The 26,012-nt window shown below is 32.0% G+C and overlaps 1 protein-coding gene across 2 annotated transcripts in view; it reads right to left on the reverse strand.

Annotated features, from left to right (window-relative positions):
• Positions 1 to 26,012, reverse strand: part of LOC139553940 (gamma-2-syntrophin-like) — a 101,507-nt gene that overhangs the window by 28,455 nt on the left and 47,040 nt on the right. For both annotated transcript variants that reach the window (XM_071366736.1, XM_071366737.1), the window contains 2 exons: positions 17,108 to 17,237; positions 12,156 to 12,194 (listed from right to left, as the gene is read on the reverse strand). In XM_071366736.1, the coding sequence (XP_071222837.1) occupies positions 12,156 to 12,194; positions 17,108 to 17,237 (169 nt within the window). The remainder of the gene's footprint in view (positions 1 to 12,155; positions 12,195 to 17,107; positions 17,238 to 26,012) is intronic.

The raw sequence follows: 26,012 nt of genomic DNA on the forward strand, positions 1-26,012 counted from the left end.
ATAGATAGTTATAGTTGTAGATAATTATAGATGTAGATAGTTATAGATGTAGATAGTTATAGTTGTAGATGTAGATCGTTATAGATGTAGATAGTTATAGTTATAGATGTAGATAGTAATAGTTGTAGATAGTTATAGATGTAGATAGTTATAGATGTAGATAGTTGTAGATGTAGATGTAGATAGTTATAGATGTAGACAGTTATAGATGTAGATAGTTATAGATGTAGATGTAGATAGTAATAGTTGTAGATAATTATAGATGTAGATAGTTATAGATGTAGATAGTTGTAGATAGTTATAGATGTAGATAGTTATAGATGTAGATAGTTATAGATGTAGATAGTTATAGATGTAGATAGTTATAGATGTAGATAGTTATAGATGTAGATAGTTATAGATGTAGATAGTTGTAGTTATAGATGTAGATAGTTATAGATGTAGATAGTTATAGATGTAGATAGTTATAGATGTAGATAGTAATAGATGTAGATAGTAATAGTTGTAGATAGTTATAGATGTAGATAGTAATAGTTGTAGATAATTATAGATGTAGATAGTTACAGATGTGAATAGTTATAGATGTAGATAGTAATAGTTGTAGATAGTTATAGTTATAGATGTAGATAGTAATAGTTGTAGATAATTATAGATGTAGATAGTTACAGATGTAGATAGTTATAGATGTAGATAGTTGTAGATGTAGATAGTTATAGATGTAGATAGTTATAGATGTAGATAGTTGTAGTTATAGATAGTTATAGATGTAGATAGTTATAGATGTAGATAGTAATAGTTGTAGATAATTATAGATGTAGATAGTTATAGATGTAGATAGTTATAGTTATAGATGTAGATAGTAATAGTTGTAGATAATTATAGATGAAGATAGTTAAAGATGTAGATAGTTATAGATGTAGATAGTTATAGATGTAGAAAGTTATAGATGTAGATAGTTGTAGTTATAGATGTAGATAGTAATAGTTGTAGATAATTATAGATGTGGATACTTATAGATGTAGATAGTTATAGATGTAGATAGTTATAGATGTAGATAGGTATAGATGTAGATAGTTATAGATGTAGATAGTTATAGATGAAGATAGTTATAGATGTAGATAGTTATAGATGTAGATAGTTATAGATGTAGATAGTTGTTGTTGTAGATAGTTATAGATGTAGATAGTTATAGATGTAGATAGTTATAGATGTAGATAGTTATAGATGTAGATAGTTATAGTTATAGATGTAGATAGTTATAGATGTAGATAGTTATAGATGTAGATAGTTATAGATGTAGATAGTTATAGATGTAGATAGTTATAGATGTAGATAGTTATAGTTGTAGATGTAGATAGTTATAGATGTAGATAGTTATAGATGTAGATAGTTATAGATGTAGATAGTTATAGTTATAGATGTAGATAGTTATAGATGTAGATAGTTATAGATTTAGATAGTTATAGATGTAGATAGTTATAGATGTAGATAGTAATAGTTGTAGATAATTATAGATGTAGATAGTTGTAGATGTAGATAGTTATAAATGTAGATAGTTATAGATGTAGATAGTAATAGTTGTAGATAGTTATAGATGTAGATAGTTATAGATGTAGATAGTTGTAGATATAGATAGTTATAGTTGTAGATAATTATAGATGTAGATAGTTATAGATGTAGATAGTTATAGTTGTAGATGTAGATAGTTATAGATGTAGATAGTTATAGATGTAGATCGTTATAGATGTAGATAGTTATAGTTATAGATGTAGATAGTAATAGTAGTAGATAGTTATAGATGTAGATAGTTGTAGATGTAGATGTAGATAGTTATAGAGGTAGATAGTTATAGATGTAGATAGTTATAGATGTAGATGTAGATAGTAATAGTTGTAGATAATTATAGATGTAGATAGTTATAGATGTAGATAGTTGTAGATAGTTATAGATGTAGATAGTTATAGATGTAGATAGTTATAGATGTAGATAGTTATAGATGTAGATAGTTATAGATGTAGATAGTTATAGATGTAGATAGTTATAGATGTAGATAGTTGTAGTTATAGATGTAGATAGTTATAGATGTAGAAAGTTATAGATGTAGATAGTTATATATGTAGAAAGTTATAGATGTAGATAGTTATAGATGTAGATAGTTATATATGTAGATATTTATAGATGTAGATAGTTATAGTTATAGATGTAGATAGTTATAGATGTAGATATTTATAGATGTAGATAGTTATAGATGTAGATAGTTATAGATGTAGATAGTTATAGATGTAGATAGTTATAGATGTAGATAGTTATAGTTATAGATGTAGATAGTTATAGATGTAGATAGTTATAGATGTAGATAGTTATAGTTATAGATGTAGATAGTTATAGATGTAGATAGTTATAGATGTAGATAATTATAGATGTAGATAGTTATAGATGTAGATAGTTATATATGTAGATATTTATAGATGTAGATAGTTATAGATGTAGAAAGTTATAGATGTAGATAGTTGTAGTTATAGATAGTTGTAGATGTAGATAGTTATAGATGTAGATAGTTATAGATGTAGATAGTTATAGATGTAGAAAGTTATAGATGTAGATAGTTGTAGATGTAGATAGTTGTAGTTATAGATAGTTATAGATGTAGATAGTTATAGATGTAGATAGTTATAGATGTAGATAGTTATAGATGTAGAAAGTTATAGATGTAGATAGTTGTAGTTATATATAGTTGTAGATGTAGATAGTTATAGATGTAGATAGTTAATGATGTAGATAATTATAGTTATAGATGTAGATAGTAATAGTTGTAGATAATTATAGATGTAGATAGTTACAGATGTAGATAGTTATAGATGTAGATAGTTGTAGATGTAGATAGTTATAGATGTAGATAGTTATAGATGTAGATAGTTATAGATGTAGATAGTAATAGTTGTAGATAATTATAGATGTAGATAGTTATAGATGTAGATAGTTATAGATGTAGATAGTTATAGTTATAGATGTAGATAGTAATAGTTGTAGATAATTATAGATGAAGATAGTTAAAGATGTAGATAGTTATAGATGTAGATAGTTATAGATGTAGAAAGTTATAGATGTAGATAGTTGTAGTTATAGATGTAGATAGTAATAGTTGTAGATAATTATAGATGTAGATAGTTATAGATGTAGATAGTTATAGATGTAGATATTTATAGATGTAGATAGTTATAGATGTAGATACTTATAGATGTAGATAGTTATAGATGTAGATAGTTATAGATGTAGATAGGTATAGATGTAGATAGTTATAGATGTAGATAGTTGTAGTTATAGATGTAGATAGTTATAGATGTAGAAAGTTATAGATGTAGATAGTTATATATGTAGAAAGTTATAGATGTAGATAGTTATAGATGTAGATAGTTATATATGTAGATATTTATAGATGTAGATAGTTATAGTTATAGATGTAGATAGTTATAGATGTAGATATTTATAGATGTAGATAGTTATAGTTATAGATGTAGATAGTTATAGATGTAGATAGTTATAGATGTAGATAGTTATAGATGTAGATAGTTATAGATGTAGATAGTTATAGATGTAGATAGTTATAGTTATAGATGTAGATAGTTATAGATGTAGATAATTATAGATGTAGATAGTTATAGATGTAGATAGTTATATATGTAGATAGTTATAGATGTAGATATTTATAGATGTAGATAGTTATAGATGTAGAAAGTTATAGATGTAGATAGTTATATATGTAGAAAGTTATAGATGTAGATAGTTATAGATGTAGATAGTTATATATGTAGATATTATAGATGTAGATAGTTATAGTTATAGATGTAGATAGTTATAGATGTAGATATTTATAGATGTAGATAGTTATAGTTATAGATGTAGATAGTTATAGATGTAGATAGTTATAGATGTAGATAGTTATAGATGTAGATAGTTATAGATGAAGATAGTTATAGATGTATATAGTTATAGATGTAGATAGTTATAGTTATAGATGTAGATAGTTATTGATGTAGATAGTTGTAGTTATAGATGTAGATAGTAATAGTTGTAGATAATTATAGATGTAGATACTTAGAGATGTAGATAGTTATAGATGTAGATAGTTATAAATCTAGATAGTTATAGATGTAGATAGTTATAGATGAAGATAGTTATAGATGTAGATAGTTATAGATGTAGATATTTACTGATGTAGATAGTTGTTGTTGTAGATAGTTATAGATGTAGATAGTTATAGTTATAGATGTAGATAGTTATAGATGTAGATCGTTATAGATGTTGATTGTTATAGATGTAGATAGTTATAGTTATAGATGTAGATAGTTATAGATGTAGATAGTTATAGATGTAGATGATTATAGATGTAGATAGTTATAGATGTAGATACTTATAGATGTAGATAGTTATAGATGTAGATAGTTATAGATGTAGATAGGTATAGATGTAGATAGTTATAGATGTAGATAGTTATAGATGAAGATAGTTATAGATGTAGATAGTTATAGATGTAGATAGTTATAGATGTAGATAGTTGTTGTTGTAGATAGTTATAGATGTAGATAGTTATAGATGTAGATAGTTATAGATGTAGATAGTTATAGTTATAGATGTAGATAGTTATAGATGTAGATGTAGATAGTTATAGATGTAGATAGTTATAGATGTAGATAGTTATAGATGTAGATAGTTATAGTTATAGATGTAGATAGTTATAGATGTAGATAGTTGTTGTTGTAGATAGTTATAGATGTAGATAGTTATAGATGTAGATAGTTATAGATGTAGATAGTTATAGTTATAGATGTAGATAGTTATAGATGTAGATGTAGATAGTTATAGATGTAGATAGTTATAGATGTAGATAGTTATAGATGTAGATAGTTATAGTTATAGATGTAGATAGTTATAGATGTAGATAGTTATAGATTTAGATAGTTATAGATGTAGATAGTTATAGATGTAGATAGTAATAGTTGTAGATAATTATAGATGTAGATAGTTGTAGATGTAGATAGTTATAAATGTAGATAGTTATAGATGTAGATAGTTATAGCTGTAGATATTTATAGATGTAGATAGTTATAGTTATAGATGTAGGTAGTTATAGATGTAGATAGTTATATATGTAGATAGTTATAGTTATAGATGTAGATAGTTATAGCTGTAGATATTTATAGATGTAGATAGTTATAGTTATAGATGTAGGTAGTTATAGATGTAGATAGTTATATATGTAGATAGTTATATATGTAGATAGTTATAGATGAAGATAGTTATAGATGTATATAGTTATAGATGTAGATAGTTATAGTTATAGATGTAGATAGTTATTGATGTAGATAGTTGTAGTTATAGATGTAGATAGTAATAGTTGTAGATAATTATAGATGTAGATACTTAGAGATGTAGATAGTTATAGATGTAGATAGTTATAGATGTAGATAGTTATAGATGTAGATAGTTATAGATGAAGATAGTTATAGATGTAGATAGTTATAGATGTAGATAGTTATAGATTTAGATAGTTGTTGTTGTAGATAGTTATAGATGTAGATAGTTATAGATGTAGATAGTTATAGATGTAGATAGTTATAGTTATAGATGTAGATAGTTATAGATGTAGATAGTTATAGATGTAGATAGTTATAGATATAGAAAGTTATAGATGTAGATAGTTATAGATGTAGATAGTTATAGATGTAGATAGTTATAGATGTAGATAGTTATAGTTATAGATGTAGATAGTTATAGATGTAGATAGTTATAGATGTAGATAATTATAGATGTAGATAGTTATAGTTATAGATGTAGATAGTTATAGTTATAGATGTAGATAGTTATAGATGTAGATAGTTATAGATGTAGATAATTATAGATGTAGATAGTTATAGCTATAGCTGTAGATAGTTATAGATGTAGATAGTTACAGATGTAGATAGTTATAGATGTAGATAGTTATAGATGTAGATAGTTATAGATATAGAAAGTTATAGATGTAGATAGTTATAGATGTAGATAGTTATAGATGTAGATAGTTATAGATGTAGATAGTTATAGTTATAGATGTAGATAGTTATAGATGTAGATAGTTATAGATGTAGATAATTATAGATGTAGATAGTTATAGATGTAGATAGTTATATATGTAGATAGTTATAGATGTAGATATTTATAGATGTAGATAGTTATAGATGTAGAAAGTTATAGATGTAGATAGTTATATATGTAGAAAGTTATAGATGTAGATAGTTATAGATGTAGATAGTTATATATGTAGATATTTATAGATGTAGATAGTTATAGTTATAGATGTAGATAGTTATAGCTGTAGATATTTATAGATGTAGATAGTTATAGTTATAGATGTAGGTAGTTATAGATGTAGATAGTTATATATGTAGATAGTTATAGATGTAGATAGTTATAGATGAAGATAGTTATAGATGTATATAGTTATAGATGTAGATAGTTATAGTTATAGATGTAGATAGTTATTGATGTAGATAGTTGTAGTTATAGATGTAGATAGTAATAGTTGTAGATAATTATAGATGTAGATACTTAGAGATGTAGATAGTTATAGATGTAGATAGTTATAGATGTAGATAGTTATAGATGTAGATAGTTATAGATGAAGATAGTTATAGATGTAGATAGTTATAGATGTAGATAGTTATAGATTTAGATAGTTGTTGTTGTAGATAGTTATAGATGTAGATAGTTATAGATGTAGATAGTTATAGATGTAGATAGTTATAGTTATAGATGTAGATAGTTATAGATGTAGATAGTTATAGATGTAGATAGTTATAGATGTAGATAGTTATAGATGTAGATAGTTATAGCTGTAGATAGTTATAGATGTAGATAGTTACAGATGTAGATAGTTATAGATGTAGATAGTTATAGATGTAGATAGTTATAGATATAGAAAGTTATAGATGTAGATAGTTATAGATGTAGATAGTTATAGTTGTAGATGTAGATAGTTATAGATGTAGATAGTTATAGATGTAGATAGTTATAGATGTAGATAGTTATAGATGTAGATAGTTATAGATGTAGATAGTAATAGTTGTAGATAATTATAGATGTAGATAGTTGTAGATGTAGATAGTTATAAATGTAGCTAGTTATAGATGTAGATAGTAATAGTTGTAGATAGTTATAGATGTAGATAGTTATAGATGTAGATAGTTATAGATGTAGATAGTTGTAGATGTAGATAGTTATAGTTGTAGATAATTATAGATGTAGATAGTTATAGATGTAGATAGTAATAGTTGTAGATAGTTATAGATGTAGATAGTTATAGATGTAGATAGTTATAGATGTAGATAGTTGTAGATGTAGATAGTTATAGATGTAGATAGTTATAGATGTAGATAGTTATAGATGTAGATGTAGATAGTAATAGTTGTAGATAATTATAGATGTAGATAGTTATAGATGTAGATAGTTATAGATGTAGATAGTTATAGATGTAGATAGTTATAGATGTAGATAGTTATAGATGTAGATAGTTATAGTTATAGATGTAGATAGTAATAGTTGTAGAGAGTAATAGTTGTAGATAATTATAGATGTAGATAGTTATAGATGTAGATAGTTATATATGTAGATAGTTATAGATGTAGATAGTTATAGATGTAGATAGTTGTAGATGTAGATAGTTATAGATGTAGATAGTTATAGATGTAGATAGTTATAGTTATAGATGTAGATAGTAATAGTTGTAGATAATTATAGATGTAGATAGTTACAGATGTAGATAGTTATAGATGTAGATAGTTATAGTTATAGATGTAGATAGTAATAGTTGTAGATAATTATAGATGAAGATAGTTAAAGATGTAGATAGTTATAGATGTAGATAGTTATAGATGTAGAAAGTTATAGATGTAGATAGTTGTAGTTATAGATGTAGATAGTAATAGTTGTAGATAATTATAGATGTAGAAAGTTATAGATGTAGATAGTTATAGATGTAGATATTTATAGATGTAGATAGTTATAGATGTAGATAGTTATAGATGTAGATAGTTATAGATGTAGATAGTTATAGATGTAGATAGTTGTAGTTATAGATGTAGATAGTTATAGATGTAGAAAGTTATAGATGTAGATAGTTATATATGTAGAAAGTTATAGATGTAGATAGTTATATATGTAGATAGTTATATATGTAGATATTTATAGATGTAGATAGTTATAGTTATAGATGTAGATAGTTATAGATGTAGATATTTATAGATGTAGATAGTTATAGTTATAGATGTAGATAGTTATAGATGTAGATATTTATAGATGTAGATAGTTATAGATGTAGATAGTTATAGATGTAGATAGTTATAGATGTAGATAGTTATAGATGTATGTAGATAGTTATAGATGTAGATAGTTATAGATGTAGATAGTTATAGATGTAGATAGTTATAGTTATAGATGTAGATAGTTATATATGTAGATAGTTATAGATGTAGATAATTATAGATGTAGATAGTTATAGATGTAGAAAGTTATAGATGTAGATAGTTGTAGTTATAGATAGTTGTAGATGTAGATAGTTATAGATGTAGAAAGTTATAGATGTCGATAGTTATAGATGTAGAAAGTTATAGATGTAGATAGTTGTAGATGTAGATAGTTGTAGTTATAGATAGTTATAGATGTAGATAGTTATAGATGTAGATAGTTATAGATGTAGATAGTTATAGATGTAGATAGTTATAGATGTAGATAGTTATACTTGTAGATAGTTATAGATGAAGATAGTTGTAGATGAAGATAGTTATAGATGTAGATTGTTATAGATGTAGATAGTTATAGATGTAGATAGTAATAGTTATAGATGTAGATAGTTATAGATGAAGATAGTAATAGTTATAGATGTAGATAGTAATAGTTATAGATGTAGATAGTTATAGATGTAGAAGGTAATAGTTATAGATGTAGATAGTTATAGATGTAGATAGTTATAGATGAAGATAGTTATAGATGTAGAAAGTTATAGATGTAGATAGTTATATATGTAGAAAGTTATAGATGTAGATAGTTATAGATGTAGATAGTTATATATGTAGATATTTATAGATGTAGATAGTTATAGTTATAGATGTAGATAGTTATAGATGTAGATATTTATAGATGTAGATAGTTATAGTTATAGATGTAGGTAGTTATAGATGTAGATAGTTATATATGTAGATAGTTATAGATGTAGATAGTTATAGATGAAGATAGTTATAGATGTATATAGTTATAGATGTAGATAGTTATAGTTATAGATGTAGATAGTTATTGATGTAGATAGTTGTAGTTATAGATGTAGATAGTAATAGTTGTAGATAATTATAGATGTAGATACTTAGAGATGTAGATAGTTATAGATGTAGATAGTTATAGATGTAGATAGTTATAGATGTAGATAGTTATAGATGAAGATAGTTATAGATGTAGATAGTTATAGATGTAGATAGTTATAGATTTAGATAGTTGTTGTTGTAGATAGTTATAGATGTAGATAGTTATAGATGTAGATAGTTATAGATGTAGATAGTTATAGTTATAGATGTAGATAGTTATAGATGTAGATAGTTATAGATGTAGATAGTTATAGATGTAGATAGTTATAGATGTAGATAGTTATAGCTGTAGATAGTTATAGATGTAGATAGTTACAGATGTAGATAGTTATAGATGTAGATAGTAATAGATGTAGATAGTTATAGATATAGAAAGTTATAGATGTAGATAGTTATAGATGTAGATAGTTATAGTTGTAGATGTAGATAGTTATAGATGTAGATAGTTATAGATGTAGATAGTTATAGATGTAGATAGTTATAGATGTAGATAGTTATAGTTATAGATGTAGATAGTTATAGATGTAGATAGTTATAGATGTAGATAGTTATAGATGTAGATAGTAATAGTTGTAGATAATTATAGATGTAGATAGTTGTAGATGTAGATAGTTATAAATGTAGCTAGTTATAGATGTAGATAGTAATAGTTGTAGATAGTTATAGATGTAGATAGTTATAGATGTAGATAGTTATAGATGTAGATAGTTGTAGATGTAGATAGTTATAGTTGTAGATAATTATAGATGTAGATAGTTATAGATGTAGATAGTAATAGTTGTAGATAGTTATAGATGTAGATAGTTATAGATGTAGATAGTTATAGATGTAGATAGTTGTAGATGTAGATAGTTATAGATGTAGATAGTTATAGATGTAGATAGTTATAGATGTAGATGTAGATAGTAATAGTTGTAGATAATTATAGATGTAGATAGTTATAGATGTAGATAGTTATAGATGTAGATAGTTATAGATGTAGATAGTTATAGATGTAGATAGTTATAGATGTAGATAGTTATAGTTATAGATGTAGATAGTAATAGTTGTAGAGAGTAATAGTTGTAGATAATTATAGATGTAGATAGTTATAGATGTAGATAGTTATATATGTAGATAGTTATAGATGTAGATAGTTATAGATGTAGATAGTTGTAGATGTAGATAGTTATAGATGTAGATAGTTATAGATGTAGATAGTTATAGTTATAGATGTAGATAGTAATAGTTGTAGATAATTATAGATGTAGATAGTTACAGATGTAGATAGTTATAGATGTAGATAGTTATAGTTATAGATGTAGATAGTAATAGTTGTAGATAATTATAGATGAAGATAGTTAAAGATGTAGATAGTTATAGATGTAGATAGTTATAGATGTAGAAAGTTATAGATGTAGATAGTTGTAGTTATAGATGTAGATAGTAATAGTTGTAGATAATTATAGATGTAGAAAGTTATAGATGTAGATAGTTATAGATGTAGATATTTATAGATGTAGATAGTTATAGATGTAGATAGTTATAGATGTAGATAGTTATAGATGTAGATAGTTATAGATGTAGATAGTTATAGATGTAGATAGTTGTAGTTATAGATGTAGATAGTTATAGATGTAGAAAGTTATAGATGTAGATAGTTATATATGTAGAAAGTTATAGATGTAGATAGTTATATATGTAGATAGTTATATATGTAGATATTTATAGATGTAGATAGTTATAGTTATAGATGTAGATAGTTATAGATGTAGATATTTATAGATGTAGATAGTTATAGTTATAGATGTAGATAGTTATAGATGTAGATATTTATAGATGTAGATAGTTATAGATGTAGATAGTTATAGATGTAGATATTTATAGATGTAGATAGTTATAGTTATAGATGTAGATAGTTATAGATGTAGATATTTATAGATGTAGATAGTTATAGATGTAGATAGTTATAGATGTAGATAGTTATAGATGTAGATAGTTATAGATGTAGATAGTTATAGATGTAGATAGTTATAGATGTAGATAGTTATAGTTATAGATGTAGATAGTTATATATGTAGATAGTTATAGATGTAGATAATTATAGATGTAGATAGTTATAGATGTAGAAAGTTATAGATGTAGATAGTTGTAGTTATAGATAGTTGTAGATGTAGATAGTTATAGATGTAGAAAGTTATAGATGTCGATAGTTATAGATGTAGAAAGTTATAGATGTAGATAGTTGTAGATGTAGATAGTTGTAGTTATAGATAGTTATAGATGTAGATAGTTATAGATGTAGATAGTTATAGATGTAGATAGTTATAGATGTAGATAGTTATAGATGTAGATAGTTATACTTGTAGATAGTTATAGATGAAGATAGTTGTAGATGAAGATAGTTATAGATGTAGATTGTTATAGATGTAGATAGTTATAGATGTAGATAGTAATAGTTATAGATGTAGATAGTTATAGATGAAGATAGTAATAGTTATAGATGTAGATAGTAATAGTTATAGATGTAGATAGTTATAGATGTAGATAGTAATAGTTATAGATGTAGACAGTTATAGATGTAGATAGTTATAGATGAAGATAGTTATAGATGTAGATTGTTATAGATGTAGATAGTTATAGATGTAGATAGTAATAGTTATATATGTAGATAGTTATAGATGTAGATAGTTATAGATGTAGATAGTTATAGATGTAGATAGTAATAGTTATAGATGTAGATAGTTATAGATGTAGATTGTTATAGCGCCTTGCATGAGAACATACCTGATCATCCGGAGAGCAATATCTGTTAATCATTTTCATCTGTAAGAGGTGAAAACAATAAAGAAAAGCATGTAATACATTATAAACCAGCTGTAATACATTACTGTCACATGGTCAAACCAGCTCTAATACATTACTGTCACATGGTCAAACCAGCTCTAATACATTACTGTCACATGGTCAAACCAGCTCTAATACATTACTGTCACATGGTCAAACCAGCTCTAATACATTACTGTCACATGGTCAAACCATCTCTAATACATTACTGTCACATGGTCAAACCAGCTCTAATACATTACTGTCACATGGTCAAACCATCTCTAATACATTACTGTCACATGGTCAAACCAGCTCTAATACATTACTGTCACATGGTCAAACCATCTCTAATACATTACTGTCACATGGTCAAACCAGCTCTAATACATTACTGTCACATGGTCAAACCATCTCTAATATATTACTGTCACATGGTCAAACCATCTCTAATACATTACTGGCACATGGTCAAACCAGCTCTAATACATTACTGTCACATGGTCAAACCAGCTCTAATACATTACTGTCACATGGTCAAACCAGCTCTAATACATTACTGTCACATGGTCAAACCATCTCTAATACATTACTGTCACATGGTCAAACCAGCTCTAATACATTACTGGCACATGGTCAAACCATCTCTAATACATTACTGTCACATGGTCAAACCAGCTCTAATACATTACTGTCACATGGTCAAACCAGATGTAATACATTACTGTCACATGGTCAAACCAGCTGTAATACAGTACTGTCACATGGTCAAACCAGCTCTAATACATTACTGTCACATGGTCAAACCAGCTGTAATACATTACTGTCACATGGTCAAACCAGCTCTAATACATTACTGTCACATGGTCAAACCAGCTCTAATACATTACTGTCACATGGTCAAACCAGCTCTAATACATTACTGGCACATGGTCAAACCAGCTCTAATACATTACTGTCACATGGTCAAACCATCTCTAATACATTACTGTCACATGGTCAAACCAGCTCTAATACATTACTGTCACATGGTCAAACCATCTCTAATACATTACTGTCACATGGTCAAACCAGCTCTAATACATTACTGTCACATGGTCAAACCAGCTCTAATACATTACTGTCACATGGTCAAACCAGCTCTAATACATTACTGTCACATGGTCAAACCAGCTCTAATACATTACTGTCACATGGTCAAACCATCTCTAATATATTACTGTCACATGGTCAAACCAGCTCTAATACATTACTGTCACATGGTCAAACCAGCTCTAATACATTACTGTCACATGGTCAAACCAGCTCTAATACATTACTGTCACATGGTCAAACCAGCTCTAATACATTACTGTCACATGGTCAAATCAGCTCTAATACATTACTGTCACATGGTCAAACCAGCTCTAATACATTACTGTCACATGGTCAAACCAGCTCTAATACATTACTGTCACATGGTCAAATCAGCTCTAATACATTACTGTCACATGGTCAAACCAGCTCTAATACATTACTGTCACATGGTCAAACCAGCTCTAATACATTACTGTCACATGGTCAAACCAGCTCTAATACATTACTGTCACATGGCCAAACCAGCTCTAATACATTACTGTCACATGGTCAAACCAGCTCTAATACATTACTGTCACATGGTCAAACCATCTCTAATACATTACTGTCACATGGTCAAACCAGCTCTAATACATTACTGTCACATGGTCAAACCAGCTCTAATACATTACTGTCACATGGTCAAACCAGCTCTAATACATTACTGTCACATGGTCAAACCAGCTCTAATACATTACTGTCACATGGTCAAACCATCTCTAATATATTACTGTCACATGGTCAAACCAGCTCTAATACATTACTGTCACATGGTCAAACCAGCTCTAATACATTACTGTCACATGGTCAAACCAGCTCTAATACATTACTGTCACATGGTCAAACCAGCTCTAATACATTACTGTCACATGGTCAAATCAGCTCTAATACATTACTGTCACATGGTCAAACCAGCTCTAATACATTACTGTCACATGGTCAAACCAGCTCTAATACATTACTGTCACATGGTCAAATCAGCTCTAATACATTACTGTCACATGGTCAAACCAGCTCTAATACATTACTGTCACATGGTCAAACCAGCTCTAATACATTACTGTCACATGGTCAAACCAGCTCTAATACATTACTGTCACATGGCCAAACCAGCTCTAATACATTACTGTCACATGGTCAAACCAGCTCTAATACATTACTGTCACATGGTCAAACCATCTCTAATACATTACTGTCACATGGTCAAACCAGCTCTAATACATTACTGTCACATGGTCAAACCAGCTCTAATACATTACTGTCACATGGTCAAACCAGCTGTAATACATTACTGTCACATGGTCAAACCATCTCTAATACATTACTGTCACATGGTCAAACCAGCTCTAATACATTACTGTCACATGGTCACACCAGCTGTAATGTAATTACTGTCCCATGATCAAACCAACAACTAACATCCTATTAAGCAAGCTGAAAGTCAGCTGCTATATCATATGAAGTCTCAATTGATGAACATGTCAGGGCCCAGAGGATGTCACAGTCTATTTATAGGTTTGTTGGTCACCACAATAAAAGCCAAACGAGTTCTGCTCCCCAAGCTCTTCTCACAATCACATCCTGATTGGACGTTTAGCAATCAGACTCCTTATCCATAATTAGGTGACGCACGGCTGAATTAAAAAAATATATATAAAAAACCCCAGCTGTGTGGTTGTGCAGCTCAGAGCTGCATGGATGGATCTTTAGAGAGGCAGGCAGATAGATCATCAGTGTGTTAATCAAAAGGAGATCGTGAAAATGAGATCGCTAAACACTAGCGAGCATGTGAGTATTAATGATGGATTAACTACAAGGCAGTAATTCATTATGCCCATGAATACATCTTTCTAGAAGAGAGGGAGAGGATCATTATGATAGTAATGATATAGGAATAGGAGGATTTAAATATTCTAATGCCACTCGGAGCTCGGCACAAATCTTCTGTTGTGAGTAACTTGTGTGCGTCTCAAGGTAGTATTTGGCCTTTGGGAAATTCTACAACGACAGCTCCCAGCATGGCAGGCACCCGCACCTCTCCAAAACCTGTACATGTACAGTGCCTTCAGAATGTATTCACACCCTTTGACTTTTTCCACATTTCGTTGTGTATCAGCCTGAATTTCAAATGGATTACATTTAGATGTTGTGTCACTGGTCTTCACACAATACCACATAATGTTAAAGTGGAATTATATATATATATTTTTTTTTACATTTTTACAAATTATTTAAAAATGAAAAGTTGAAATGTCTTGAGTCAATAAGTATTCAACACCTTTGTTATGGCAACGCCTAAATAAGTTTGTTATGGCAACGCCTAAATAAGTTTGTTATGGCTAGCCTAAATAAGTTTGTTATGGCTAGCCTAAATAAGTTTGTTATGGCTAGCCTCAATAAGTTTGTTATGGCAATGCCTAAATAAGTTTGTTATGGCTAGCCTAAAAATAATTGCTTAAAAAGTCATATAATAAGTTGCATGGACTTGATTTTTGAATGACTACCTCATCTCTGTACCCCACACATACAATTATCTGTAAGATTCCTCAGTTGAGCAGTGAATTTCAAACAAAGATTCAACCACAAAGACCAGGGAGGTTTTCCAATGCCTCGCAAAGAAGGGCACCAATTGGTAGAATGGTAACACATTTAAAAAAGTAGACACTGAATACGCATTTGAGCATGGTGAAGTTATTAATTACACTTTGGATGGTGTATCAATACACCCAGTCACTACAAAGACACAGGCGTCCTTCCTAACTCAGTTGCCGGAGAGGAAGGAAACCGCTCAGGGATTTCACCATGAGGCCAATGGTGACTTTAAAACAGTTACAGAGTTTAATGGCTGTGATAGGAGAAACCTGAGGATGGATCAACAACATTGTAGTTACTCCACAATACTAACCTAATTGACAAAGTGAAAAGAAGGAAGCCTGTACAGAATATTCCAAAACATGCATCCTGTTTGCAACAAGGCACTAAAGTAATACTGCTTTTTGTCCTGAATACAACGTGCTATGTTTCAGTCTGCTTTCCAACAGACACTGGGAGATGAATACACCTTTCAGCAGGACAATAACCTAAAACACAAGGTCAAATATACACTGGAGTTGCTTCCCAAGAAGACATTGAATGTTCCTGAGTGGCCTAGTTACAGTTTTGACTTAAATTGTCTTGAAAATGTATGGAAAGACTTGAAAATGGCTGTCTAGCATGAAATAATAATGTGCAAATATTGTACAATCCAGGTGTGCAAAGCTCTTAGAGAATTACCCAGAAAGACTCACACCTGTAATCGCTGCCAAAGGTGATTCTAACATGTATTGACTCATGGGAGTGAATACTTATGTAAATTAGATATTTCTGTATTTCATTTTCAATACATTTGCAAACATATCTAAAAACATGTTTTCACATTGTCATTATGGGATATTGTGTGTAGATTGGTGAGAGAAAAAAATGATATTTAATCAATTTTAAATTCAGGCTGTAAAACAACAAAATGTGGAATAAGTCAAGGGGTCTGAATACTTTCTAATGGCACGTATGTATGTATGTATGTATGTATGTATGTATGTATGTATGTATGTAGGTAGGTAGGTAGGTAGGTAGGTAGGTAGGTAGGTAGGTAGGTAGGTAGGTAGGTAGGTGTCTTTCAGCGGTGTTAGGTTAAAAGCGGACGTCACATTTCGGTAGGATTTTGTGTGCAATTGACCAATACAGTAATCTTAACCTCTTAATCCTATCAATTAAATCTGTGTTTAAAAAAAATGTACCTGTTAATACTGTAGACTTACATTCTCCAGTGTCAAATCACTGATATTGGTTGATATTGCTTGAAGCCAGTCAGTGCTTTCTGCTGCAGTGCAAAATTGTAGAATATTGGTGCTCGTTCCATCTAAGGCACAGACTTCAAAGCTGTTCGACCTGGAGGGGTATGAACGCTTAGGTTATAGAAGTACAGTAGGTTGAAAGCACTGCTTGAACTAATGTGGTCAGAGGGGAAAATCTATTACCAAGCTGTTCTTTCACTGAAGTTAGGTCAGGCAGTGTTACGGTGCAAATTAACAATACAGTTCCACTGTATTCACTAACCATAGTACCTCTTGAACAGATTTCACATTCTGTAGAGTTAGTCTTTATTTTGACTGATCTCTACAACGTACTCCACACATTCTGTAGTGTTAGTCTTTATTTTGACTGATCTCTACAACGTACTCCACACATTCTGTAGTGTTAGTCTTTATTTTGACTGATCTCTACAACGTACTCCACACATTCTGTAGTGTTAGTCTTTATTTTGACTGATCTCTACAACGTACTCCACACATTCTGTAGTGTTATTCTTTATTTTGACTGATATTTACAACGTACTCCACACATTCTGTAGTGTTAGTCTTTATTTTGACTGATCTCTACAACGTACTCCACACATTCTGTAGCGTTAGTCTTTATTTTGACTGATATCTACAACGTACTCCACATTTTTTGTAGAGAATGAAGAGTATAGAGAAATAAAAAAGAATTACTTTGAAATATAATTCTCAGATATTTGATCGCACATCATGTCCAGATGTCTCTATTGAGGCTTTAATCAAACGCAAGTGATATGTTTTATTTATTTACATTTTATGAAAAGTACATGACTATGACTATATGATATTGATTATATGAAAAGTACAGACTCAGCGCTTCAAAATGGTCGACATAAACTGTAGTTGAAGGAAACATGGGAAACGTATGGTGCTGGAAAAACTTAATAAACTTGTTATCCCACATAAGGAAACAAGTAGGAGCAAAAATGCCCTTTGAAAGATTTTCATGAGCTTGTTGCACTTCCTAGAGAGCTCTTCTGTGTTTACACCTATTCCGCATAGTTTACACCCTCTTAAGCCTTAGCTCCACCCACACATGTAAACACGTGAGTCAGCATGGCATTGTTCTCCAGAGAGTATTCTCTCTACTAAAACACAGCTAAAGTCAGAGCAACAATGTTTTCGAGAGCTCTAGTAACACTTTTGCAGTTGTCCAAAGCTGTATCATTCCAAAAATCTGTGGTAGCAAATATTATCGATATACTGACCAGGAAAGCTCCAATTATTTTATAAACAGAATCCTGTGACATGACAGGCCAATCAGGACTCATCTCACGGCATGTCCAACCTCTTAATTATCTCAGCCAATCATGACTAGCCAGGAAGGATCCTTTCTTTCTCCCTGTATACTGTAGCTCAGTGCTTTCTCCTTGGCTAAACTAGGCTCATAATTCAACATTTTTATTCATATTTATAAATCACATACCAGTTTGTAATTAAGACGCATTAAAGTTTAAGAAGGCATTTCTGAAGAATGTATATATTTACGGCCCAACAGTGAAGTAGGAACTGGCGTCAAATGCCTCATATCCTGTAACCGGTCACATATGGAATTGCTACAGCACACCCAAATTACTTCAGGAGCAAGTTAAAAAAAACAGAACACCAAGACAATTACAAATGAAGGTTACATGATCTTTTATTGCATGTCACAGATAATGACACTGCCACTGTAAAATGGCGTACAGATGTACGGAATAGCTTTCATCACGTATATTTAATGTGATGCTTTTTGACATATCATTTTTGTGCATTTGAAATATGCTCAAGATAAATTAGACTTAGAGACAGCTGTCCAAATTATTCAATAGAAATAGCATTGAACATGACAACGAAGCCAAATAAGTTTTTCTCTGATGGTTAGGCAATCACATTTATCACTTAGATCTTATAAAAGTGTCAAATGTTAATCAAATCCTCTAAAGGCTGGGATGAAGTGTTGGACACCAAGCAGTGCTCATGTTCTGTAGGAGAATGTTGAGAAACATGAGAATGTTCTGTAGGAGAATGTTGAGAAACATGAGGAGAATGTTCTGTAGGAGAATGTTGAGAAACATGAGGAGAATGTTCTGAAGGAGAATGTTGAGAAACATGAGGAGAATGTTCTGAAGGAGAATGTTGAGAAACATGGGGGAAATGTTCTGTAGGAGAATGTTGAGAAACATGAGGATAATGTTCTGTAGGAGAATGTTGAGAAACATGAGGAGAATGTTCTGAAGGAGAATGTTGAGAAACATGAGGAGAATGTTCAGAAGGAGAATGTTGAGAAACATGAGGAGAATGTTCTGTAGGAGAATGTTGAGAAACATGAGGAGAATGTTCTGTAGGAGAATGTTGAGAAACATGAGGAGAATGTTCTGTAGGAGAATCTTGAGAAACATGAGGATAATGTTCTGTAGGAGAATGTTGAGAAACATGAGGAGAATGTTCTGTAGGAGAATGTTGAGAAACATGAGGAGAATGTTCTGTAGGAGAATGTTGAGAAACATGAGGATAATGTTCTGAAGGAGAATGTTGAGAAACATGAGGAGAATGTTCTGTAGGAGAATGTTGAGAAACATGAGGATAATGTTCTGAAGGAGAATGTTGAGAAACATGAGGAGAATGTTCTGTAGGAGAATGTTGAGAAACATGAGGAGAATGTTCTGTAGGAGAATGTTGAGAAACATGAGGAGAATGTTCTGTAGGAGAATGTTGAGAAACATGAGGAGAATATTCTGTAGGAGAATGTTGAGAAACATGAGGAGAATATTCTGTAGGAGAATGTTGAGAAACATGAGGAGAATATTCTGAAGGAGAATGTTGAGAAACATGAGGAGAATGTTCTGTAGGAGAATGTTGAGAAACATGAGGAGAATATTCTGTAGGAGAATGTTGAGAAACATGAGGAGAATATTCTGTAGGAGAATATTGAGAAACATGAGGAGAATGTTCTGAAGGAGAATGTTGAGAAACATGAGAATATTCTGTAGAAGAATGTTGAGAAACATGAGGATAATGTTCTGAAGGAGAATGTTGAGAAACATGTGGAGAATGTTCTGTAGGAGAATGTTGAGAAACATGAGGATAATGTTCTGTAGGAGAATGTTGAGAAACATGAGAATGTTCTGTAGGAGAATGTTGAGAAACATGAGGATAATGTTCTGTAGGAGAATGTTGAGAAACATGTGGAGAATGTTCTGTAGGAGAATGTTGAGAAACATGAGAATGTTCTGAAGGAGAATGTTGAGAAACATGTGGAGAATGTTCTGTAGGAGAATGTTGAGAAACATGAGGAGAATATTCTGTAGGAGAATGTTGAGAAACATGAGGAGAATATTCTGTAGGAGAATGTTGAGAAACATGAGGAGAATATTCTGAAGGAGAATGTTGAGAAACATGAGGAGAATGTTCTGTAGGAGAATGTTGAGAAACATGAGGAGAATATTCTGTAGGAGAATGTTGAGAAACATGAGGAGAATATTCTGTAGGAGAATATTGAGAAACATGAGGAGAATGTTCTGAAGGAGAATGTTGAGAAACATGTGGAGAATGTTCTGTAGGAGAATGTTGAGAAACATGAGGATAATGTTCTGTAGGAGAATGTTGAGAAACATGAGAATGTTCTGTAGGAGAATGTTGAGAAACATGAGGATAATGTTCTGTAGGAGAATGTTGAGAAACATGAGAATGTTCTGTAGGAGAATGTTGAGAAACATGAGGATAATGTTCTGTAGGAGAATGTTGAGAAACATGAGAATGTTCTGTAGGAGAATGTTGAGAAACATGAGGATAATGTTCTGTAGGAGAATGTTGAGAAACATGTGGAGAATGTTCTGTAGGAGAATGTTGAGAAACATGAGAATGTTCTGAAGGAGAATGTTGAGAAACATGTGGAGAATGTTCTGTAGGAGAATGTTGAGAAACATGAGGAGAATGTTCTGTAGGAGAATGTTGAGAAACATGAGAATGTTCTGAAGGAGAATGTTGAGAAACATGTGGAGAATGTTCTGTAGGAGAATGTTGAGAAACATGAGAATGTTCTGAAGGAGAATATTGAGAAACATGAGGAGAATGTTCTGTAGGAGAATGTTGAGAAACATGAGGATAATGTTCTGTAGGAGAATGTTGAGAAACATGAGAATGTTCTGAAGGAGAATGTTGAGAAACATGTGGAGAATGTTCTGAAGGAGAATGTTGAGAAACATGAGGAGAATGTTCTGTAGGAGAATGTTGAGAAACATGAGGATAATGTTCTGTAGGAGAATGTTGAGAAACATGAGGATAATGTTCTGAAGGAGAATGTTGAGAAACATGAGAATGTTCTGTAGGAGAATGTTGAGAAACATGAGGATAATGTTCTGTAGGAGAATGTTGAGAAACATGAGGAGAATGTTCTGAAGGAGAATGTTGAGAAACATGAGGAGAATGTTCTGAAGGAGAATGTTGAGAAACATGAGGAGAATGTTCTGTAGGAGAATGTTGAGAAACATGAGGAGAATGTTCTGTAGGAGAATGTTGAGAAACATGAGGATAATGTTCTGAAGGAGAATGTTCAGAAACATGAGAATGTTCTGTGGGAGAATGTTGAGAAGCATGAGGAGAATGAAGAGCATGATGAAAGCACTGCAATCAACGTTTGAAATAACCAGAGCTTGTACCCACTCTCCCTGCCACTCAGACAAATCCGGGTTACAATGTTACAAATTAGAACGGGCTGGCTCTTACTAAATCTTTTAGGGAACCTTGATTCTTCGGTTGAAATGGCCCATAAAACTCTACAATGCATGTGTCAATGGGCTTGTTATAATTCTTTGTTCCAATGAGTGGTGGTGACCCATTGGTGAGTCAGATGCAATTCTGAGGGATTCTCAATTGTAAAGTTTAGTACAAATCTTCTCGATGTGTAGGGCAGGGCGCACAGATAAATTCCCCTGTTTAAAATCCCCCTGGAAACAAGTAGTGAGAATATACATCAAGACAGTGATTATGATATACCACATAGCCCTTTCGAGATAATATTATTTCGAGGAATGCAAGCTCAGTGATGGATACAGTATAGCTATACCCTGCCTGCTTGACCCGTTTCTGAGATTGCCTGGAGAGTGGAATGTTCTGCTTCAACTATCAGCACACTGCAGCGTGGTCCCTCTAAAACCCAGACTGTCTCTGTGAGTGACAGAGCACAATACAAATTCCATTAGTCCACAGTGTTCCATTCTTGTTGAGAATTGAGGAGTACACTGAGGAAAAAGGACAGCAAGGGGGGTGGGGGGGGTTGAGGGAACAGGATGAAATAAGAGCTCAGTAATGGATAGGTTAATCCAAAAGATGGTCACCCAGGAGAAGAATTGTCTGGAATACACTGGCAGCTCCAAGAAGTACTGCAGGAGTCTGTTAGTGATAGCCACGTGTCCTGAGGTGGAACAAATAAGGCTCTTGGTTGACTGGTGTCGGCCATCATTGTAAATAAGAATTTGTTCTTAACCGACTTGCCTAGTTAAATAAAGGTTAAATACAATTAAAATAAACTAGTCATAGAGAGTATATTGAGATAAATATAAAACCTAGTGGACACCCAGGATAACACTTGCCAGGAATATGCAGTGAAATCCAAGAGGAAGAAGATGGAGACCTGTGGTACCAATCCAAGAGGAAGGAGGATAGCTATGATACTAATTCAAGAAGAAGAAGGATAGCTGTGATACTAATCCAAGAAGAAGAAGGATAGCTGTGAGACTAATCTTAGAAGAAGAAGAATGATAGCTGTGATACTAATCCAAGAAGAACAAGGATAGCTGTGATACTAATCCAAGAAGAAGGATAGCTGTGATACTAATCCAAGAAGAAGAAGAGGGATAGCTGTGCTACAAATCCAAGAGGAAGAAGAGGGATAGCTGTGAGACTAATCCAAGAAGAAGAAGAGGGATAGCTGTGAGACTAATCCAAGAAGAATAAGAGGGATAGCTGTGAGACTAATCCAAGAAGAAGAGGGATAGCTGTGCTACAAATCCAAGAGGAAGAAGATGGATAGCTGTGAGACTAATCCAAGAAGAAGAAGAGGGATAGCTGTGAGACTAATCCAAGAAGAAGAGGGATAGCTGTGAGACTAATCTAAGAAGAAGAAGAGGGATAGCTGTGCTACAAATCCAAGAGGAAGAAGAGGGATAGCTGTGATACTAATTTAAGAAGAAGAGGGATAGCTGTGATACTAATCTAAGAAGAAGAAGAGGGATAGCTGTGAGACTAATCTAAGAAGAAGAAGAGGGATAGCTGTGATACTAATCTAAGAAGAAGAAGAGGGATAGCTGTGATACTAATCTAAGAAGAAGAAGAGGGATAGCTGTGATACTAATCTAAGAAGAAGAAGAGGGATAGCTGTGAGACTAATCTAAGAAGAAGAAGAGGGATAGCTGTGATACTAATCTAAGAAGAAGAAGAGGGATAGCTGTGATACTAATCTAAGAAGAAGAAGAGGGATAGCTGTGATACTAATCTAAGAGGAAGAAGAGGGATAGCTGTGAGACTAATCTAAGAAGAAGAAGAGGGATAGCTGTGATACTAATCTAAGAAGAAGAAGAAGGATAGCTGTGAGACTAATCTAAGAAGAAGAAGAGGGATAGCTGTGAGACTAATCTAAGAGGAAGAAGAGGGATAGCTGTGAGACTAATCCAAGAGGAAGAAGATGGATAGCTGTGAGACTAATCCAAGAGGAAGAAGAAGGATAGCTGTGAGACTAATCTAAGAAGAAGAAGAGGGATAGCTGTGATACTAATCTAAGAAGAAGAAGAGGGATAGCTGTGAGACTAATCTAAGAAGAAGAAGAGGGATAGCTGTGATACTAATCTAAGAAGAAGAAGAGGGACAGCTGTGATACTAATCTAAGAAGAAGAAGAGGGATAGCTGTGAGACTAATCTAAGAAGAAGAAGAGGGATAGCTGTGATACTAATCTAAGAAGAAGAAGAGGGATAGCTGTGATACTAATCTAAGAAGAAGAAGAGGGATAGCTGTGATACTAATCTAAGAGGAAGAAGAGGGATAGCTGTGAGACTAATCTAAGAAGAAGAAGAGGGATAGCTGTGATACTAATCTAAGAAGAAGAAGAAGGATAGCTGTGAGACTAATCTAAGAAGAAGAAGAGGGATAGCTGTGAGACTAATCTAAGAGGAAGAAGAGGGATAGCTGTGAGACTAATCTAAGAAGAAGAAGAGGGATAGCTGTGAGACTAATCCAAGAGGAAGAAGAGGGATAGCTGTGATACTAATCCAAGAGGAAGAAGAGGGATAGCTGTGATACTAATCCAAGAGGAAGAAGAGGGATAGCTGTGATACTAATCTAAGAAGAAGAAGAGGGATAGCTGTGATACTAATCTAAGAAGAAGAAGAGGGATAGCTGTGAGACTAATCTAAGAAGAAGAAGAGGGATAGCTGTGATACTAATCTAAGAAGAAGAAGAGGGATAGCTGTGATACTAATCTAAGAAGAAGAAGAGGGATAGCTGTGATACTAATCTAAGAGGAAGAAGAGGGATAGCTGTGAGACTAATCTAAGAAGAAGAAGAGGGATAGCTGTGATACTAATCTAAGAAGAAGAAGAAGGATAGCTGTGAGACTAATCTAAGAAGAAGAAGAGGGATAGCTGTGAGACTAATCTAAGAGGAAGAAGAGGGATAGCTGTGAGACTAATCTAAGAAGAAGAAGAGGGATAGCTGTGAGACTAATCCAAGAGGAAGAAGAGGGATAGCTGTGATACTAATCCAAGAGGAAGAAGAGGGATAGCTGTGATACTAATCCAAGAGGAAGAAGAGGGATAGCTGTGATACTAATCTAAGAAGAAGAAGAGGGATAGCTGTGATACTAATCTAAGAAGAAGAAGAGGGATAGCTGTGAGACTAATCTAAGAAGAAGAAGAGGGATAGCTGTGATACTAATCTAAGAAGAAGAAGAGGGATAGCTGTGAGACTAATCCAAGAAGAAGAAGAGGGATAGCTGTGAGACTAATCTAAGAAGAAGAAGAGGGATAGCTGTGAGACTAATCTAAGAAGAAGAAGAGGGATAGCTGTGAGACTAATCTAAGAGGAAGAAGAGGGATAGCTGTGATACTAATCCAAGAGGAAGAAGAGGGATAGCTGTGATACTAATCTAAGAAGAAGAGGGATAGCTGTGAGACTAATCTAAGAGGAAGAAGAGGGATAGCTGTGATACTAATCCAAGAGGAAGAAGAGGGATAGCTGTGATACTAATCCAAGAGGAAGAAGAGGGATAGCTGTGATACTAATCCAAGAGGAAGAAGAGGGATAGCTGTGATACTAATCCAAGAGGAAGAAGAGGGATAGCTGTGATACTAATCTAAGAAGAAGAAGAGGGATAGCTGTGCTACTAATCTAAGAAGAAGAAGAGGGATAGCTGTGATACTAATCCAAGAGGAAGAAGAGGGATAGCTGTGATACTAATCTAAGAAGAAGAAGAGGGATAGCTGTGATACTAATCCAAGAGGAAGAAGAGGGATAGCTGTGATACTAATCCAAGAGGAAGAAGAGGGATAGCTGTGATACTAATCCAAGAGGAAGAAGAGGGATAGCTGTGAGACTAATCCAAGAGGAAGAAGAGGGATAGCTGTGATACTAATCTAAGAAGAAGAAGAGGGATAGCTGTGATACTAATCTAAGAAGAAGAAGAGGGATAGCTGTGAGACTAATCTAAGAAGAAGAAGAGGGACAGCTGTGATACTAATCTAAGAAGAAGAAGAAGGATAGCTGTGATACTAATCTAAGAAGAAGAAGAGGGATAGCTGTGATACTAATCTAAGAAGAAGAAGAGGGATAGCTGTGATACTAATCTAAGAAGAA

This window comes from Salvelinus alpinus, chromosome 25 (assembly GCF_045679555.1).
Source record: "Salvelinus alpinus chromosome 25, SLU_Salpinus.1, whole genome shotgun sequence".
Taxonomy (NCBI): Eukaryota; Metazoa; Chordata; class Actinopteri; order Salmoniformes; family Salmonidae; genus Salvelinus; species Salvelinus alpinus.